The sequence below is a fragment of the Xenopus laevis genome, chromosome 7L (assembly GCF_017654675.1).
Source record: "Xenopus laevis strain J_2021 chromosome 7L, Xenopus_laevis_v10.1, whole genome shotgun sequence".
Classification (NCBI taxonomy): Eukaryota; Metazoa; Chordata; class Amphibia; order Anura; family Pipidae; genus Xenopus; species Xenopus laevis.
In genome coordinates, this window is record NC_054383.1 from 28,870,521 (window position 1) to 28,889,150 (window position 18,630).

General features: G+C 40.5%; 1 protein-coding gene across 1 annotated transcript in view; it reads right to left on the reverse strand.

The window, feature by feature from the left end:
• The window catches only part of mms19.L (MMS19 homolog, cytosolic iron-sulfur assembly component L homeolog), a 58,021-nt gene extending 47,427 nt beyond the window's left edge, over positions 1 to 10,594 (reverse strand). The window contains exon 1 of the mRNA XM_018224540.2: positions 10,394 to 10,594. Coding sequence (XP_018080029.1) covers positions 10,394 to 10,481 — 88 coding nt within the window. The 5' untranslated portion in view covers positions 10,482 to 10,594. The remainder of the gene's footprint in view (positions 1 to 10,393) is intronic.
• Between the last annotated feature and the right edge of the window lie 8,036 nt (positions 10,595 to 18,630).

The window sequence follows — 18,630 nt, forward strand, 5'->3', positions numbered from 1 at the left end:
TCCTTAAGAGGGATATAAATGAGCTGGAGAGAGTGCAGAGACTAAGTGCAACTAAATTGGTTAGAGGGATGGAAGACTTAAATTATGAGGGTAGACTGTCAAGGTTGGGGTTGTTTTCTCTGGAAAAAAGGCGCTTGCGAGGGGACATGATTACACTTTACAAGTACATTAGAGGACATTATAGACAAATGGCAGGGGACCTATTTACCCATAAAGTGGATCACCGTACCAGAGGCCACCCCTTTAGACGAAGAAAAGAACTTTCATTTGAAGCAACGTAGGGGGTTCTTCACAGTCAGGACAGTGAGGTTGTGGAATGCACTGCCGGGTGATGTTGTGATGCTGATTCAGTTAATGCCTTTAAGAATGGCTTGGATGATTTTTTGGACAGACATAATATCAAAGGCTATTCTGATACTAAACTCTAGTTAGTATAGGTATGGGTATATAGAATTTAATTAAAAGTAGGGATGGGTGTATGTATGGATGCTGGGTTTTCATTTGGAGGAGTTGAACTTGATGGACTTTGTCTTTTTTCAACCCAATTTAACTATGTAACTGTTTCCCCCACCAAAGGTGTGGGCTAATAGAGCCTGCACTCCAGTTAGGCGAAAAATAGCCACTGAGAGTCAGGACAGTTAGGTTGTGGAATGCACTGCCGGGTGATGTTGTGATGCTGATTCAGTTAATGCCTTTAAGAATGGTTTGGATGATTTTTTGGACAGACATAATATCAAAGGCTATTCTGATACTAAACTCTATAGTTAGTATAGATAATTTATGTGAAAGTAGGGAGGGGTGTGTGTATCGATGCTGGGTTTTCATTTGGAGGGGTTGAACTTGATGGACTTTGTCTTTTTTCAACCCAATTTAACTATGTAACTATGTAACTATGTAATAGTTCAAATGAGGTAAAGGACCACTTTGAAGTTTGCTCCACTCATAAGTTTGTAATTATCGTGAGCACATAACTTGCAATTACGGAATTTCTATTTACGCCACACAAAAAAAAAGGGAAGAGGGGGGAGAGAACGTCTCTGGTATGTAAAGAATAACTGACCATCACTCAGGCTGAAGAACAATTACAGGTGCTGACTAAAGCTTACAAGGAGTAGATGTTTGCCAACTTGACACCAATTCACTTTTCATCTTTAGCCAAATTTTAGATTGCAAACGGGCTATAAAACTCACAGAAGCAGGACTTTAAACCTCAATCAACTGCTTGTCTCAGCAGTAGCCTAGCGCGCTCTAAACACAGCACACTTTTCTGCATTCTCAGACCTAATGGCCCTTTGGCAAATGTAGTGATTCTTTTGTCAGCAGTGTATTTTAAAATCATCAGTAAAGGGGACTTTTACCAACATTTGGTGCTGTAGCAATGGGCCAATTCCAGGCATTTTGAGGCTATATTTTTAGGATGGAGAAATACCTGAAGTGGCTTAGTGTGTCAGGGGCCTAAAAAGTGTTATGGATATAATATACTTAAATGTACTGCAAGCTATTTAGAGGGTAAGTTTCACTGATGTCCCAGGTATGGTAGGTGCGATAGTTAATATTTCTTTTTTTTAAAAAAAAAAAAAAAAAAAAAAAAGACATTTTGATATATACACCCAAGGGCCACCTCTTTAAAGCCGACACCCATTGCCACAGACCCTTGGGTGCCTATATATAAATACAGCCCTGGTCCTAGGTCACATTTTGTTGCCCTGCCTTAATTAAAGGGAAATGCAGAAAAACTAATTTTCTGGTAATTAAGCCAGATCACATGTACAGCAATCTTCTGGATTAAAAGATATGTTTCAGAAGCCTCCTCATACATGGGAGATCGACAGATCTGTTCTGGCCCTAGTCCCCATTGATATAAATGGAAACAGGTATAAGCTTTTAAGGTGATATTAGGCACATGGGGCAAGTTCATATTTTTTATGAACTTATTTTAGCAAATAAGGCTGCAGGCCGCTGTTCTGATTAGGGATGCACTGAATCTCCAAATCCTTCCTGAAAGATTCGGCCACATACCGAACCAAATCCTAATTTGTGTTTGCAAGTAAAGGTGGCCATAGATGAAGAGATCCGCTCGTTTGGCGATGTCGCCAAATGAGTGGCTCTCTCCCCAATATGCCCACATTGAAGTGGGCGATATCGGGCTAATCCGATTGTGGGCCCTAGGGCACAACGATTGGATCAGAATGGGTCCGATACGGGTGGTCAGATCGCGGGACCGCATAGACGCACAGATGCGGCCGTGATCCGACGGGATTTTATAAACCTGCCCGATCAAGATCTGGCCGACTTTCGGCCAGATATCGATCGGGGAAGCCCGTCGGATGACCCCACACACGGGCCAATAAGCCGTCAACTTTGTCCGACGGCTGCTTTTATCGGCCCTTGTATGGGGACCTTAAAGGGATCCTGTCATTGGAAAACATGTTTTTTTCAAAACGGATCAGTTAATAGTGCTACTCCAGCAGAATTCTGCACTGAAATCCATTTCTCAAAAGAGCAAACAGTTTTTTTTATATTCAATTTTGAAATCTGTCATGGGGCTAGACATTTTGTCAATTTCCCAGCTGCCCCCACTCTAGCCCCATGTCAGATTTCAAAATTGAATGTAAGGAAAAATGTTAAAAACTTTTTTTTTTTTTTTTTTACTTACTTCTTCACACCCCTTATTTGCATATATAATTTGGATTCAGTTCGACCAGGCACATGGATTCAACTGAATCCTGCTGAAAAACACAGAATCCTGGCTGAATCCCGAAACAATTTCTGGATTTGGTGCATCCCTTGTTCTAACAGACAGTACTGCCATCAACTAGTATCACTTTCAGGAATCTACAGGTTCTATACCAGCTGCACTTATGTGCTCCAAGGAATTTTTTTCAGGGCCCCAAGGCATGCAAAGTAAATCTTTTCTAATCACATTTTCAAAAGCAAAGCAAAATGTCACCTAATATTGAGAATAAGCACTAGCAGTGCCTGCCACGCACATGCCTTACCAGCCTGCAGGCTATCCCTAATGCTTAGTGTTTAGATGAAATGGGCATTACACAACTCCATTCATTGTCACAGCAGCAATTACAATGACATCTTTGTCACTAAATCTTGTCGCTTGCATTGCAACCATTTCTATGCTCTGACCTAAGGGAAATTACTTAAATATGCAACCACATCATATGCTTGTCTGATGCTTATGCTTCTGTAGGATGACACAAAAATAGGCACTCGCTGCCATTTTAAGTCAACAGTCATCTGACAATCATCCACCATGTGTTTTATCATAGAGGAAAAAATTGGAAAGAGCATAAGACGGTGATCCAATTTCCTTTGTACAATTCATTTCCTGTTTTGCAGAAGAGGAAGCTGCACCTGGACTCCTCCTGTAAGGTTATTGTTATACAAAGCAGGACTTAAATCAGAGATCATACAGTAGCCCCTAAAAACTAGGCTGTTCTCTCTCATCCAGTGAAACAATGCATCGAAACAGCTTAAAGGAGCAGTAAACTACTAACATAGCTACAGTAAACTACAAACATTGAATGGCTTCAATTTCCCTGTTCAGCTCAACAAATAAAAAAAAAACCATTTTGTTTTTTTTCCATTAAAACAAGTCAAAAAGTATGTTCAGCACAAGCCCCATTCTTTGACTCTAAAATAGATTCTTTGAATCTAGAATAAGGGGGATATTGCCCCTTTAAAGTGATAATGACACTAAAAATGACTTTTTAAAATATGAAAGTATATTAAATGTTACCTGTAGGTCATGTTTTTTGCTAAGAGACTTGTTTTTGAAAGTAATTGTTAGTTGAAGTTCCGTTCTTAGTGCTCCCTTCAGCTTCCCCAACCCCTAGGAAACAAGCCTAGGCGGGGAACAAGGGGCCCCTGGGTCGCAATCGCCATGGGGCCCCTAGGCAGCAGCAGGCACGTGAAATCTACGTGCTCTGCTGCTGCCTGCACTTTGCGAACAGAGAAGCAGCTTGTAAAGCCACTCGCTCTGTTCTAACTCATTCCCCAGCCCCTAGGCAACGAGCCTACGCAGGAATGAGGGGCCCCTGAGGCGTGAACGCCCAGGGGCCCTAAATGCAACAGCAGGCACTTGCAAACTGCGTGCCTTGCTGCTGCTTCCACTTCCTGGACCAAAGCTCCGCCCCCTCACATCTGCAACCCCAGGTTGGTGCCCTCCAACACACACTTATTTTCTCATTACACATTTACACACAATCACATACATTTTTGGGGGATCAGGGGGGGTCACATATTCACAGCACCCCCACACGCTTGCACATGCATACAACATGCAATTGGCCAGTTGTACACACATACTTTGTCTTTTTTTTTTTATCTCGTCTTTTCTTTTTTTGCCTGAAAAAACTATTTTGTTGCCATTGCGAATAGCGTATTCGCTAATTGCACTGCACAATAGCTTTTGTATGTTATTTCTGTGATTATACTGCAATTTCGGTGATTTAGGGGCATTTTTAGCCATTTTATTACATTTTCAGCTTTGCGAAGGTGTTTTTCCCCCATTTCTGTCCGTAAAACCTATTTGGCCATGCTAAAATATTCAAACATTGATTCTGAATGCTGATTACAGTAGGCGGGGGGAAAAAGCATTGATTTTTGCGGTTTTGTTGGATTTTAGTGATTTTATACCATTTCGCTCTGATCTTTGCTATTTCATTTTGACCATGCAAATTTTGTCTGCTATATAACCATATTGAGGTCTCTAAATGCCAGGTACTTTGGAAAACTACTATTGAAAACGCATCGCCGCGTGTGCATTAGCGCAGGCGATTTTGCGCTGTAGCCTATGGGGAAAAGACACTGAGGCAGTTCGGGGAGATAGTCGCGCAAAAGACATGGCGATAAGTTGCCAGGCGACAAAATCTCCCCGAATCTCCTCGTCTGGCCTTACCCTTAGAGTCAGCACCTGAATTATAAAGCTGCCAGACTCAAACACCACTGACAGGAACATTCAACTTTAAACTTAGATTTTGGAAAAACTGTACAAAATAAAATAATGGAAAGTAATTGAAAAAAGTCTTTATTTCTGGGCAACAATTTGAAAACAACTGAACTGAAAAAAGCGTTTCGAAGGTGAACAAACCCTATAAGGTATGAAGCTGCAAATTATAGACACATCCCATATCCAAAAAACCCCAGGTCCTGAGCATTCGGCATAACAGGTCCCACACTTGTTCTGAAGCCACCACGTAAGCCAAGCTAAAGCTGTCAAATCTGGATAATAGATCCAATAGCTATAGCAGCTGACAAGTGCCTGACCAGTTTATGACCAGAAACCGTGCAATTGTTAATTTTCTGGCCAAAAAACTGCCTGTCATGAGTGTTGATAGGTGGTTTCCATGTGAATGGCAGACGACATAGAGGGGTAATGAGCATTTCTCCTGCAGAGACATCACACTGGAGAAATATCACGTGTGCCACGGCTTTAAACCTCAGGGTTTTTTGTGCACATTTTAATCCTGACCCACTGTTTTTTTTCATTTGTTTTTTTGCAATAGTGTTTAAAGCCCAGATGTATCCTCTATGTGGGCAGGCACTGCTTCCGACACTTCACACCCAGTGCATAGAATTACACACATATTGCACATTTGCTGCTTTGGGGCACAGTAACACTTCTTAAGAGAAAGAACAAAAGATAAAGTGACAATTTTCAAATAAGCACCAGTCCTTGCAACCTTATCTTAATTTTGCATGCAGCAACCTTTCAAATAACTCCAACTGTGCACCCACCTTCTTAAAGGAGAACCAAAGCCTAAACATGAATGTGGCTAAAAATGCCATTTTTTATATACTGAACTTATTGCACCAGTCTAAAGTTTCAGCTTGTCAATAGCAGCAATGATCCAGGACTTCACACTTGTCACAGGGGGTCACCATCTTGGAAAGTGTCTGTGACACACACATGCTCAGTGGGCTCTAAGCAACTGTTGAGAAGCTAATCTTAGGGGTCGTCACAAATTATCCATCAGAAAATTAGGTTTGTCTGTAATATAAGCTGATGCTACAGGGATGATTATTAAATTCTGATGCTTATTGCACTGGTTTCTGTGCTGCCATGCAGTAATTATCTGTATTAATTACTAATCAGCCTTATATTGTGACATTTACATTCTATGTGTACTGTATATTGAGAGTCAATCCCTAAGCCCCGTAAGAAACAGCAGCACAGAGCATGTGCAGTGAATCAGCAGAAAAGAAGATGGGGAGCTACTGGGGCATCTTTGGAGACACATATATTTACTGCTAAAGGGCTGTGGTTGCTTTGTGCTGGTACAGAAGCACAAAACATGTGCAACATTTCTAGCCTACTTCTTTAGTTAAGCTTTAGTTCTCCTATAAAGGGTCAGTAACATTAAATAATGCAAGTGGTTTGGCTGTATTTAACTATTAAAAAAAGTGTGTTTGCTTAAGAACCTCTATTAAATTTATAAAAACAAGTGACTCTAGCAAAGGGAGCTGCCTTTCTTTATAAAGAGGAATCAAATCATTAAAGGTGGTTTCCAAACTTAAACACATTTGTAGGTTTTAGGGTTAAAATTCACTTGATAACTCTCCATGCTGCCAGTTATTTACATTGTTGGAAATTGTCTGTAAATAGCTGGAGACATGCAATATTCACACTGAAAATGTAGGCCATAAAAATGCCTGATAGAGGAGGGGAACCTCCTATGTGGATAATTTCCTGTCCAAAAAAATACTGCAGTTTTTCTTTTTGACAATAACACAGGCATCACAAATGGGCATGGAGTGCAACCTAAGCAGTTCTGAGATGCAAGATTTCCGGATTCTGACTTTTTCCATCATTGGGGTATAAATCCATTCCGAAAAAATTTAGGTTTTCTTATCCCACTAAAAATTCAGATTTCATAGTTAAACAACACAATTTCTTTGGATTTTTGGCATTAGGACTTTACTAAATAACCAGTAACCATAGACTACAGTTTAGACACCAATAGAGAGTGCACTACTGTGCACCAGGCTAAATCAGATTAGGGTTATCAGACTGACTGCATAGTTTAATAGAGTTAAATCATTTCCAACTTTGTCCATCTTGTTATGAAAAATGTAAAATTAGGCTCTTAGGGTTGCAGGGTTAAGATTATGTGTGAGTAAATAAATATAAAAAAGAGTGATGCTTTGATGCGTTTAGGATTGTGGACTGGCGCACAAGCTCCTGCCTAATACAGTGTTCTTTTGAGATGCAAAGTAACCGATGCTCATGTGCACTGGTACAAGTATGGGACCCGTTATGCAGAATGTTCGAGACCTGGGGTTTCAGGATCAGGTGTCTGTAATTTGCATCTCCATACCTTAAGTTTACTCAAACATAATTCAAACATTCATTAAACACAACAGGACTGGTTTGGTTTCATTAAGGATAAATTATATCTTAGTTGGGATCAAGAACAAGGTACTGTTTCATTATTACTGAGAAAAAGCAAACCATCTTGTCAGTTTTTTTTTTTTAAATGACTTGATTAAAACAATGAGAGATGGCCATGTTGTAATTTGGAGTTTGTTGGATAACGAGTTTTTTGATAATGGATCCTACCTGCATTCTGTAGAGGCACATATCACTCTAATTGTGCTTGTTGGTATACCTAAGGTTCACTGCCGAAAAGTCTGTTTATTTCCTGTAATTTATGATTTGTTAACCAATACACACTTCTCGTGCTCTACTGTTTCACATTTTTTTATGTTCAACAAAAAAACTTGTATCAATGACATGCATTGCCCAAAAGCTTACAGACACTAAATGGAAAGCCTTAGTAAATAAGCAACTAGAGCTTTACAAACTGACAAGGAGAGCACCAAACAAATTGGATAAAATATGAGGCCCTTGGATAGAATCACCTGCTACAAATATGAAATGAGTACATTGATGTAAACTGTTGTCAACTGCTAACTGTAACTCCTCTCTCTCTTCTTTTCTGTAACTGTACTGTTTATATAAATAAAACGGCAAAATAAAAAAAAATGTAGCCTGCCCTGTCCTAATGCTTTCCAAGAGTTTTATGGCTATGGACCTATTCAGTGACTTTCTAGAGGTATGTGTCTAGACATGTTTCCCATGCAGTTGCTGCATTAAAAAAAATACCTACAACTTTCACAACATCTGCTATGAGCTAAAATTTTATGCCACAAAAAGAAAAACTTCTGACATGCCTTTGGTGCATATGTGCTATGCTTCTGATAAACTATCCCTGCCGTGAGTATGCCGCCCAAAGGGAGAATGGCCATGCAAAGTAGGCTCATACCAAGGGCTCTTATCTTCATTCACTTTCAATTTATTTTTTGTTTGCCTTTTTTATTTTTAAATTTAAGGTAGGGGCATCCAGATAACAAAACCCCTTCAAGTCTACTAAAAAAACACAATACTGAGTTAGGTACTGTAGCTAGCACTTGATTGCTTGATTGTTAATGTCCTATTTCCACAGAGAAAAAGAAACTATGTTAAAATGATATGCTTGAAATGGACTCTATGGGAGAACTTCATGTAATCCAAAGCTTTCTCGATACTGGGTTACGCATGAAAGGACAAAAATTATACCACAATACAGGTGTGGGTTTGATCATCTGGAATGCTAGGGATTATGGATAAGAAGTGAAGCACTAAAAAGATTTTAAAATAAAGCAAGTCCGTAGGATGTTTTGCCACCAACATGGATATATGCAGGTTAGATAAAGGTAAAGGTAAGGGATCCCTTATCCAGAATGCTCAAAATTATGGAGAGGCCATCTCCAAGAAAGTCGTTTATAAGCAAATGCCTCTAATTTTTATAGAATATTAAAACAGTAGAAAAAAAAAGTGTGGACAGCAGCCAGTCTCCCAATAAAAATAACATCAGAGCCGTCACCCAGACACAAAAAGCTGGTCCCCCATTCTGGTGCACAAATAAGATCCTGAGATGATGCAAGGCTTGCCTTAATAATTGTCCACAAAATGGCTCCTGCCTGCTTGCTGTAATTATGAATTCCCAGACTGGAGGAAACAAGATTCACATAATTTATATTGTGTAATTAAAGTTCATTTTGTTTGACTGATGTGATAAAATAGGATTATGAATAATTTTTTTTGCATGACGTGTCCCCTTTAACTTATGTGTTTAGGGTGCTGCCTCCCCTAATCACAGCCACAATAATAAATAAAAATAATTATAATAAGTATGATAAAACAGTACCTTGTACTTGATGGTAACTGCATGAATCCTGTAGGTGATTATTAACAGACTTAAAGGGGAACTCCGGCTTTCAAACCAAAATTTGATAAAATTTAATATACCCATTACAGTTACCTGTTTCTTCAAAAAGTATGAAAAAATGCCATTTGCTATGCTGAAATCCAGCTGTTTAACAGTTCTTCTCTTTCTGCATCATGTGAATTCCTGACAGGAAAGGAGGGACTAAACACTGATGTTACAAATAGTAACAACTTTACAGCTTACAGACAGCATGTAGGAACTACATAACCCACAATGCATTGCACTTGTATTGTTCCTTACTGAAATCACGTGTGCAGGGAATTGTGGGATTCGGAGGATCCAGACTGAGGACAGCTGACTACTGATACAAAGTAACAGTAGTCAATCAGCTCAGCAAAGTAGTCAGAGAGATCAGCAGAAGAGCAGGGGGCTATTATTAGGGAACTGTAAGAAACCATTAAAAATCATGAAAACCCTGCATATTTTTTAATTGATGTATATTGCAAAGTTGCTTGAAATTATGTTTACTTTTGAAAAAGCTTAAGTTATGTTTTTGTAGGGTTTCCCTTTAAGGTACGGTGATCCAAATTACAGAAAGATCCCTTATCGGAAGACCCCAGGTGCCAAGCATTCTGGATAAAAGATCCAATACATACGAGGTCCTATTATTCCAGAGCAAGTCAGGTAAAATATAAAGAACGGTAGGTTTAACAATTGACTCTATGGGATATGTTTTGAGCTTTCTGGAAAATGGGTTTCTGGATAACAAATCCCATCCCAGTAGAATGAAAGTGAATGATTGAAGTGACTCAAAGCGTTTGCAGGTCAAGTCTAATAGAACACTGATAAAGATGTGTGGGTAGCACAGGACACAGACAAGCCTACACTGATGTCCAAATTGCAACTAGTTGTCAATGCCATAGTGAAAGTAAGATGTAACTTATATCACAAGCTACATCACATGCACCTCCTTTAGATGGAATACAACTCCCAGCATCCCCTGTAACGTGAGTCAGAGGCCTGTGGTACTGCTTCTGGAAGGAGATCCGTGAGTAACTGTGACATAACATGCTCCATCAGGCAACACAGAGCACGCTTCATGGCTGCCTCTGCAACTACCTACAATACACACCGATATAATTAGCACTATATACAATAACACATACCTGCTGCTACTTCGGCAGACTTGGAATCCTGCTCTCCAACCACAAACTCCTCCACCAACCCCCAAAGAGCAGTCTGAGCCTCAGCCATTGCGCCCCAGCGTTGCACGGGACTCCCAGGCTACTGCCATATACCGCGCATGCGCAACGCAGGGCATGCAAGGTCACGTGAGGTAGAACACGGCGGAGTTCCTCAGCTATTCAAAAGCCTGAAACTTTATTTAAAAAGCATTTATCGCCGAGACATTGTTCAGCGTGTCATAAAGGTTACTCAATGAGTGCGCCAGGTTATAGGCAGAAACGCGGTGACACTGTTATAGAGAATATAACCCCCCATTAATGGTGTAATAAATGATCATTTTAACCAGCTTATTATAAAACTTCTATGGTTTTAAAGTGGTTGTTGAAAATGTTCGCCTTTTGAATTAACTTTTAGTATGAAGCAGATAGAGTTATATTCGGAGACAATATACAACTGGGTTTGATTTCTTATTTTTTGTGTTTTTTTTTAGTTATTTAGCTTTTTATTCAGCAGCTCACAAGTTCAGAAATCTGGTTGCTAGGGTTCAAATTACCAAGCACGTTTCAGGGGCTGCTGCCGCCCGAGGGAGCAGCCCCAATGCTGCCCCTCCTCCTGCTCAGCTCTTCTAACTTCCAGCGTGAGGAGGGGCCGCATCGCTAGTGCAGTGAGCGCTATTGCGCTCGCTCCACTAGAAGAGCCGAATTTCCTTTTTTAAAAACGGAAATTCCTCTCTTAAAGTTACCAGAGGCGGCTTTTTGCCGCCCTTGGTAACTGGCCGCTCCGTGCCGCCTGAGGCAAGATTCTCACCTTGCCTCATGGCCGGAGAGGCCCTGCAAATTACCCTAGCAACATGGCCAGATACAAAAAAAAGCCCTCGGCCTGCCCCCAATTCGCGCAGAACTACCTTTTTTGGTACATACAGGTGCTTTTTAACCTCTTCCTACTGTCAATTTGTTCTAATTGCTTCTAATAGCAAGATTCTCTTAGGGCAATGGCACAGGGTATGTTTTGATGCCCAAAATTCATATTACTAAAGTAGCACAGATTTACCGCAGGTGACAAAACAAGCCCATGTCCCATTGAAAGCAATAAAACATCCCATAACAGAATAACCTTTTGATTTTCTTAACATAGAGGTGCATAATCTAAAGCTGGCCATAGATGCAAAGATCTGATCGTATGAATCATCGTACGATCGGACTTTCCCATCTCCCGACCAGCCACTAACCATTCAGATCAAAGTCTTACCAGTCAGATTAGTTAAAGAACAGATCAGCAATGTTCTGCCCCTGACAGCAATCGTACGATATCTATGTCCAACCAAAGCTAGTGACAGTCTCCCACTGAAAATCGAACGATCGGCAATACACGCAGAGATATTATCGGCAGCCGACAGAAATTTTCTAACCTGTCCGATCGACCAGTCAGATTAGTTAAAGAACAGATCAGCAATGTTCTGCCCCTGACAGCAATCGTACGATATCTACACGTATGTCCAACCAAAGCTAGTGACAGTCTCCCACTGAAAATTGTACGATCGGCAATACACGCAGAGATATTATCGGTCCGATCGACCAAACGACCGATCTCCGCCGGACGAAAAATGTCGGGACTCTCCACACACGGTTCGAAAATAGTACGAATCCTCGATTTAGCAGTGCAGAAGAGGCAATTACATTTGCATATAATATTAAAACTTTTGGAAATAAAAAAAACCCAAAGCTGTGTGCTTTAGCCTTTGCTTCTTATATGTTGCTGGACTCCGACCCCCAGAATCCTAGAAACTAGGTACATTTGGGAATACTTACCACAGAATGTACTGCTAGAAACCACATTTCAAAGCAAAGGGCACCTGGCCCAACCTGTACAACAGTATTGTACCTCTTTGAGGTTACACGCAGGATATATACAACAAACCACAACAGCTTGCATGACATACTTGGAACATGTGTCTTTAAACATATACATGCAAACATGTTATATAATTTCTAGTAAATGAGCAGCACATCTTGTTTTTCACACAATGGGGGTTATTTACTACGGTAAACAACTTTTTTTGGCAAAAACTCAGATTTATTATGCCCCGATGCTGTAAAAAAGACCAAATCCGAAAATCTAATAGTCTAATAATCCTGTTTAGGTCCTGTATAAGTCAATGGGAGAGGCATCTATCCCATTTTGAAGTTATCGTGGTCTGTGCTGGGTTTATCCAACCTTTTCTGGGTTTTCAGCTAAAAACTCGAGTCATTTGGGGAAATAAAAGCCTGAAATCCCATAAGATCCGGGGTTCTGCTCAATTTTATTGTTTTTCCACAATCCAGTTAAACCAAGTTTTGTTATTAACAAATAAGCTAAAATCAAGCATGGAAGTTTGGTCGAGCTATTTTTATTAACATTATTAGATACTTCTGATTTTAGTAAAAAAAAACAAAATATCTCCTTTAATTCTCGCAATAATCCTTTTTTTACAACTACATTTATATAGTTCTTATTGGTTACAGTTTTTTTTTCTTGGTTTGTATTATTCAGATGTGCCTTCATGACCTGTTTGTGAACGAAGGACTGGAAGGAAGGAGCATTATGCCAAATCCACTTGACCTCTGTGCTGCCTGTGACTTGATACTCTGTGATGGGTATTTTCACATTGTATGCAACAAGTGAATTTGGCAAGAGTTGGCTGTAGAGATTTCTCCAACAATGACTCAGTCTTTCAGGAATCTTTTGTCTCCTACTTTTATATTCTTCTGAATCACTCAAGCAATGGTTATGCCTCTGATTTCACTGTATAATACTAAAGAAAAAGATACTTTGGTCTTTTATAAGAAGAAGTTAATCTTCTAGAATCCAAGATCCAGACAAGATGAGGCTTTTTATTTAGATGATTTAAAAAGTACAGCAGGTACTCTGTAAACAAGGCACTTAAATATATTATGTTTAGCTGTGGAATTGCTATCATAAAAATGACTTAGAGATTAGATATTATCTATTTCAGTGTTTTTCAAATACTCAAAACTTTACAACAGCAGTCTTAGGCCTATGGCATAGGGGCGTTTTGAACACCGCTGCCCTTTTGCAAGGAACTGTGGTGGTGAGCAGGTCTGGACTGAGAATTAAAACAGTCCCTGGCATTTCAGGTACACAGAGATCCAAACAACCCCCAGGAGCCCTATAGATAGTGACTGTTTATGTCAACACACAGCAGCCACTTTGGCATTTGCCAGAACCCACAGATTGCCAGTCCGGGCCTGGTGGTTGGAATGCCGGTGTGCCACCGCTCCCAGTCTGATGCACACAGGTTGGTTACAGGTGGACCTTTATGCAAAATACAACAGATATTGACTGCAGTAGTCTTGATGGTAATTTCTTTTTATTCATGAAAGAATCATCTTAGCAGGATTTTACTATATATAATGATGCTCATACAAGAGCAGACATTGGGGCAGATTTACTAAAGGGCGAAGTGGCCGTCGCTAGCGAAAATTCGCCAGAAATCTCATCCACAGGTACATTGCCAATTTACTAACAGCCGTAGACGACAAATCGCTAGTGAAAGAGACCGTCGCTATCGCAGTTTTATGCCCTATCGCCAGGCAAATATTTGCTCAGGTGAACAATCGTTACTCCATAAATTCATAAAATCGCTCCATGGTGCTCAATGGTATAACCCCGGGCTAGTGCAGTTTTCTGCTGATAGTACACCAGTCCGGGTTTCAGTTAAGTATATACAATCACTTGGGGTAGCCTAACATTTGGCACCCCCAAGTGCAATACTTTCCTTCTCCTTTTATGAATTTTTGGAGTAACGATTGGCACCCCCAAGTGTACAAAGCCTTTCCTTCTCCTTTAATTCTTCTTTCTGCTTTGTGTGCTCCCCTTGGAAGGATGAACTGGGTTCGTGTATTGCTGTCATATTTTAAAGATACTTACAAACAAGGTCACAGATGTTCCGCATAGTTGCCCTACTGCCACCATGGTTTTTACATTGGGATGCATCAATAGGTCCATCAGACTTGTGGCAAAAGAATCATAGGGTCGAATATCGAGGGTTAATTAACCCTCGATATTCGACTGCCGAATGTTGAAGGATTTACCGCAATTCCTACAATCGAACGATCGAAGGAAAAATCGTTTGATTGAACGATTAAATCCTTCGAATCCACCGATTCGAAGGATTTTAATCCATCGATCAAAGGATTTTCCTTCGATCAGAAAATTGTTAGGAAGCCTATGGGGACCTTCCCCAAAAGCTAACATTGGCCTCGGTAGGTTTTATTTGCCGAAGTAGGGGGTCGAAGTATTTTTTAAAGAGACAGTACTTCGACTATCGAATGGTCGAATAGTGGAACGATTTTTAGTTTGAATCGTTCGATTCGAAGTCGTAGTCGAAGGTCGAAGTAGCCCATTCGATGGTTGAAGTAGTCATATTCGACCATTCGAAATTCTAAGTATTTTTTCTTCTATTCCTTCACTCGAGCTAAGTAAATGGGCCCCTAAAATAATACAACCTTTTTGACATCAACATGGATTTTAATATAGCTATATACAGTAAGTGAAAATTTCACTCATATTAGCTAACCTACCATATTAATATATTGTTCTCTGATGGAAACCAGAAAACAATAAGCCCACCCATGCTACAAAATATGTGCAGACTGACAGATGGTTAGTTACACAAGTATCTTCATCCATGCACAGACATTCAAACCTGTCCGATCGATTCACAGGACAATATTGTTGGACTGATTGTGAATTCTATGATTTTTCATACGCCATCTACTTGTTTCTGGACAATCAATAAATTGGAGAGAGAAAAAAACCTGTTCCCCAAAATTCCATTATTAAGTGTGGGCTATAAACACATAACAAGCACATGCAATTCAAAGTTGCCTCTGCGGAATCGTAACCAAGGGAATTCTGGTGTGCCTCCTACATTTTATTCTGCCCTGGGCCCAGCTAACCTTACTGTGAACATCCCCACAACCCAAACACACATCTCATCACAAACAAATTAATTGTAAGTTCTAGGGGGCAGTGAGCGCCTTTCTTGTTCCAAGCATTCTGCATAATATATCAAATAGCTGAACTAATTACACTCAGCCCTGTATACGGAAGTGTTTTAGGTACAGCCAGTGCCTCCTCCATAGAGATGAAGGTCTACATTTTGGTGCCTGAAGAAATATGATATTCTACTTAGTATTACAATGATACAATACATCACATATGTGTATGAAGGGAGCATTGGTTTCACTTACGCCAACTTATTATGTAGTAGTGTATCATTAATTATGAATAGAGACTGGGTTGCTACCCCTGTCATCAGTGTCTAGGGTTGTGAAACAGTCACACTAGAAAACAGGCATGACTAGGAGGTGTGTAATTAAAAGCTGCAAATCTAGGCTGAGAGAAGTCACTCTTGCTAAAAATAGGCAAATGTACTTAGCTTAATGGTAACTGGATAGGCTTAGGGACTTGGCATGAATTAGCCTGAAACCCTGTGCCCTTCGCTCTGCAAGATGGCAGGAAGGCTCCCAGCATTCTAAAAAGGTTTCAGATAATTGCAACACCAAATTACTCTTCCCTGGACAACAGACCTGTCACATCTGATTGATCAAGCACACCTAACGACACCTTGTGTAAAATTCTGGCTGAGGTTGCCTTTTGTAAGCCATTGTCATGGAGCTGAGAGAAGCAATTGTGTTTGCGTTTAGGTTTATGTGACACTGGGGATTAGGAGTTGCAACTTTGAGATGATTAGATTCAAGTTTCTGTTTACTTTGTGGGCATAAGTGACTTGCCCCAGAGCTGTACAGCTTGAGGCCTGCAGAATAGACTCAGCCCTCCAGCATGGATTCAACCCTCCGAAGGATATTTATGGTTTCCAAATTGCCCAAGGGTTCCAAAGGATTTTTCATTTAATCCGGTTTGTGAACATGTGGTATGTAATATAAATGGTACAACATATGGAAGTTTTGCCCCATAGATAACAGTGAAACTTATTAATAGCTACTAATAGTTGTCTCATTGTTCTCTTCTCAGTATTCATTAGAGGAATATACCAAACGAATGCACAGCAAATTACAAAGTTTCTAATGGGGAGACGAGGGTGCAATCTTGCATGCGCACATGAGAAATGATCTTTGCTGTTTTCCAGCGGTGTCGTTTGCCTTAAAGGGGTTGTTCAGTTTTGAGTAAATTTTTAGTATGACGTAGAGCGTGATATTCTTAGACAATTTGCATCTGGTTTTCATTTTATATTTGTTGGTTTCATTTTATATTTTATATTTGTTTATTCGTTTTTTATTGAGCACCACTCCAGTTTGCAATTTCAGGTTGCTAGGGTCAGATGACAACATTTAGGAATAAATTAGTCCTTCAGATTAGCTCTCTCCTGACGTTCCTTTTCAGTCTCCCAGCTGCATAAAAAATGTCACATATTAAAAAAGTTTTTTTTTTTGGATCAGTGCCTAAAGCAAACGGAGAAAATAAAAAACAGAAACAGAAGATATGATGTAGTATTTTTGGTTCTTTTTGAAGCACCCTGTGTTAGAAAAAAAAAAGAAAAAGTTCTGATGTGGGTTTCCCTTTAAACGAGACTTTCCTTATTGTTCCGGTGCTGTATATATTTAGGTTTAAGTGTTTTCAAAAACCTTCACCAATTTTGGCTAAAATACCTACTTACAAGATGACAGTAGGATTATCACATGTAGTAATGGTAACCAGTATCCTCCCCTTCTTCCCAGAAGGTAACCAGTATCCTCCCCTTCTTCCCAGGCCACTGTTAGGCTCCAACACTAGGGTCCAAATTACCCTAGCAACCACACATTGAATTGAATAAGCAAGCCACAAAGGCCCATGCCTAGGGCAACAGGAAATTAGGGACGGCATGCTGAGCCTGATCTAAATTTTTTCTGTAGACCCCAGGGCTCCAGACCCTGTTTGAAACGCTATTGCGCATGCTTGCACATAGGGATGCATTGAATCCAGGAATCGGTTCGGGATTCGGCCTTTTTTAGCAGGATTCGGATTCACCTGAATCCTTCTGCCCTGCCAAACCTAATCCGACTCCTAATTGGCATATGCAATTAGCATCGGGGAGGGAATTCACATGTCTTTTTGTCACAAAACAAGGAAGTAAAAAATGTTTTCCCCTTCTCACTCCTAATTTGCATATGCAAATTAGGATTCAGTTTGGCATTTGGCCGAATCTTTTGCACAGGATTCAGGGGTTCGTCCGATTCCAAAATAGTGGATTCGGTGCATCCCTACTTGCACACACACAAACTTGTGGGGAAGGGGGCTGGGCAGAGTGGGTACAGGGACCACCTAGCCTAGGGGCAAACAATTTAGAAATCCGGGCCTGTGAATAAGAAACTGGAATATGAATAGGAGAGGACATGCAGGGCCGGAACTAGGGGTAGGCAGAAGAGGCAGCTGCCTAGGGCGCAATAATTGGGGGGCGCTGAACAGCTACCTCTTCTTCTCCTCTTCCTACCCCTAGACTGGACCTGCCACTGCACGAACGCATTCTGGATAAAAGGCTGTATACCTGTATAAGCAATCAAATATTCTGTATTGTTTCTGAAATATTCAACTACAGCTGGCTATACACAATAATAGCTGCTGACCCTCAAGAAACAGTTAGCAGCTTGTTGCCCTGTATGGTGCACGATATTCCAGCCTGTTTGAACTGATATCTGAACAAAAATTGGCCAGAAATCTGTCAGGTTTGGAAATGCAGTTGGGCAAAGGTTGTTGTTCTCTTCCAAATGTTCTCCATAGGACCTCCATATGGTCCCGTTTTTGGTTCTGGGACTAAAGAATTGGATCAGCCCAATTTGACCCATCAAGTGGGTGAACAAATCAGGTGAAGAGATTGTTTAGTGATCTGGCACAGTTGCGGTTTTTGAGCCAAAATCCCCTTATGAGCAGAGGTGTATTAATGCAAAGGCTACCCTAGATTATATTTTAGGGGCCCAGTTTGATCAGGGCCCATTTCTTGGGTCCAGTCAGATGCACCTACTGGGAGGAGGCATGCAATGCACATGCGTGTGCCTTGATGCCTGTAGATCCAGTGAAGTCACTGACATGAGCCGAACCTCCAGTGCAGAGAGTTTTGGTAGATATGTTTGCACCCATCCGAACCCAGCAGTAGCCAAAAAGGGGCCCTGTGTTTATGTAGCCTAGGGCCCAACATTTCATTAATCTGCCACTGCTTATG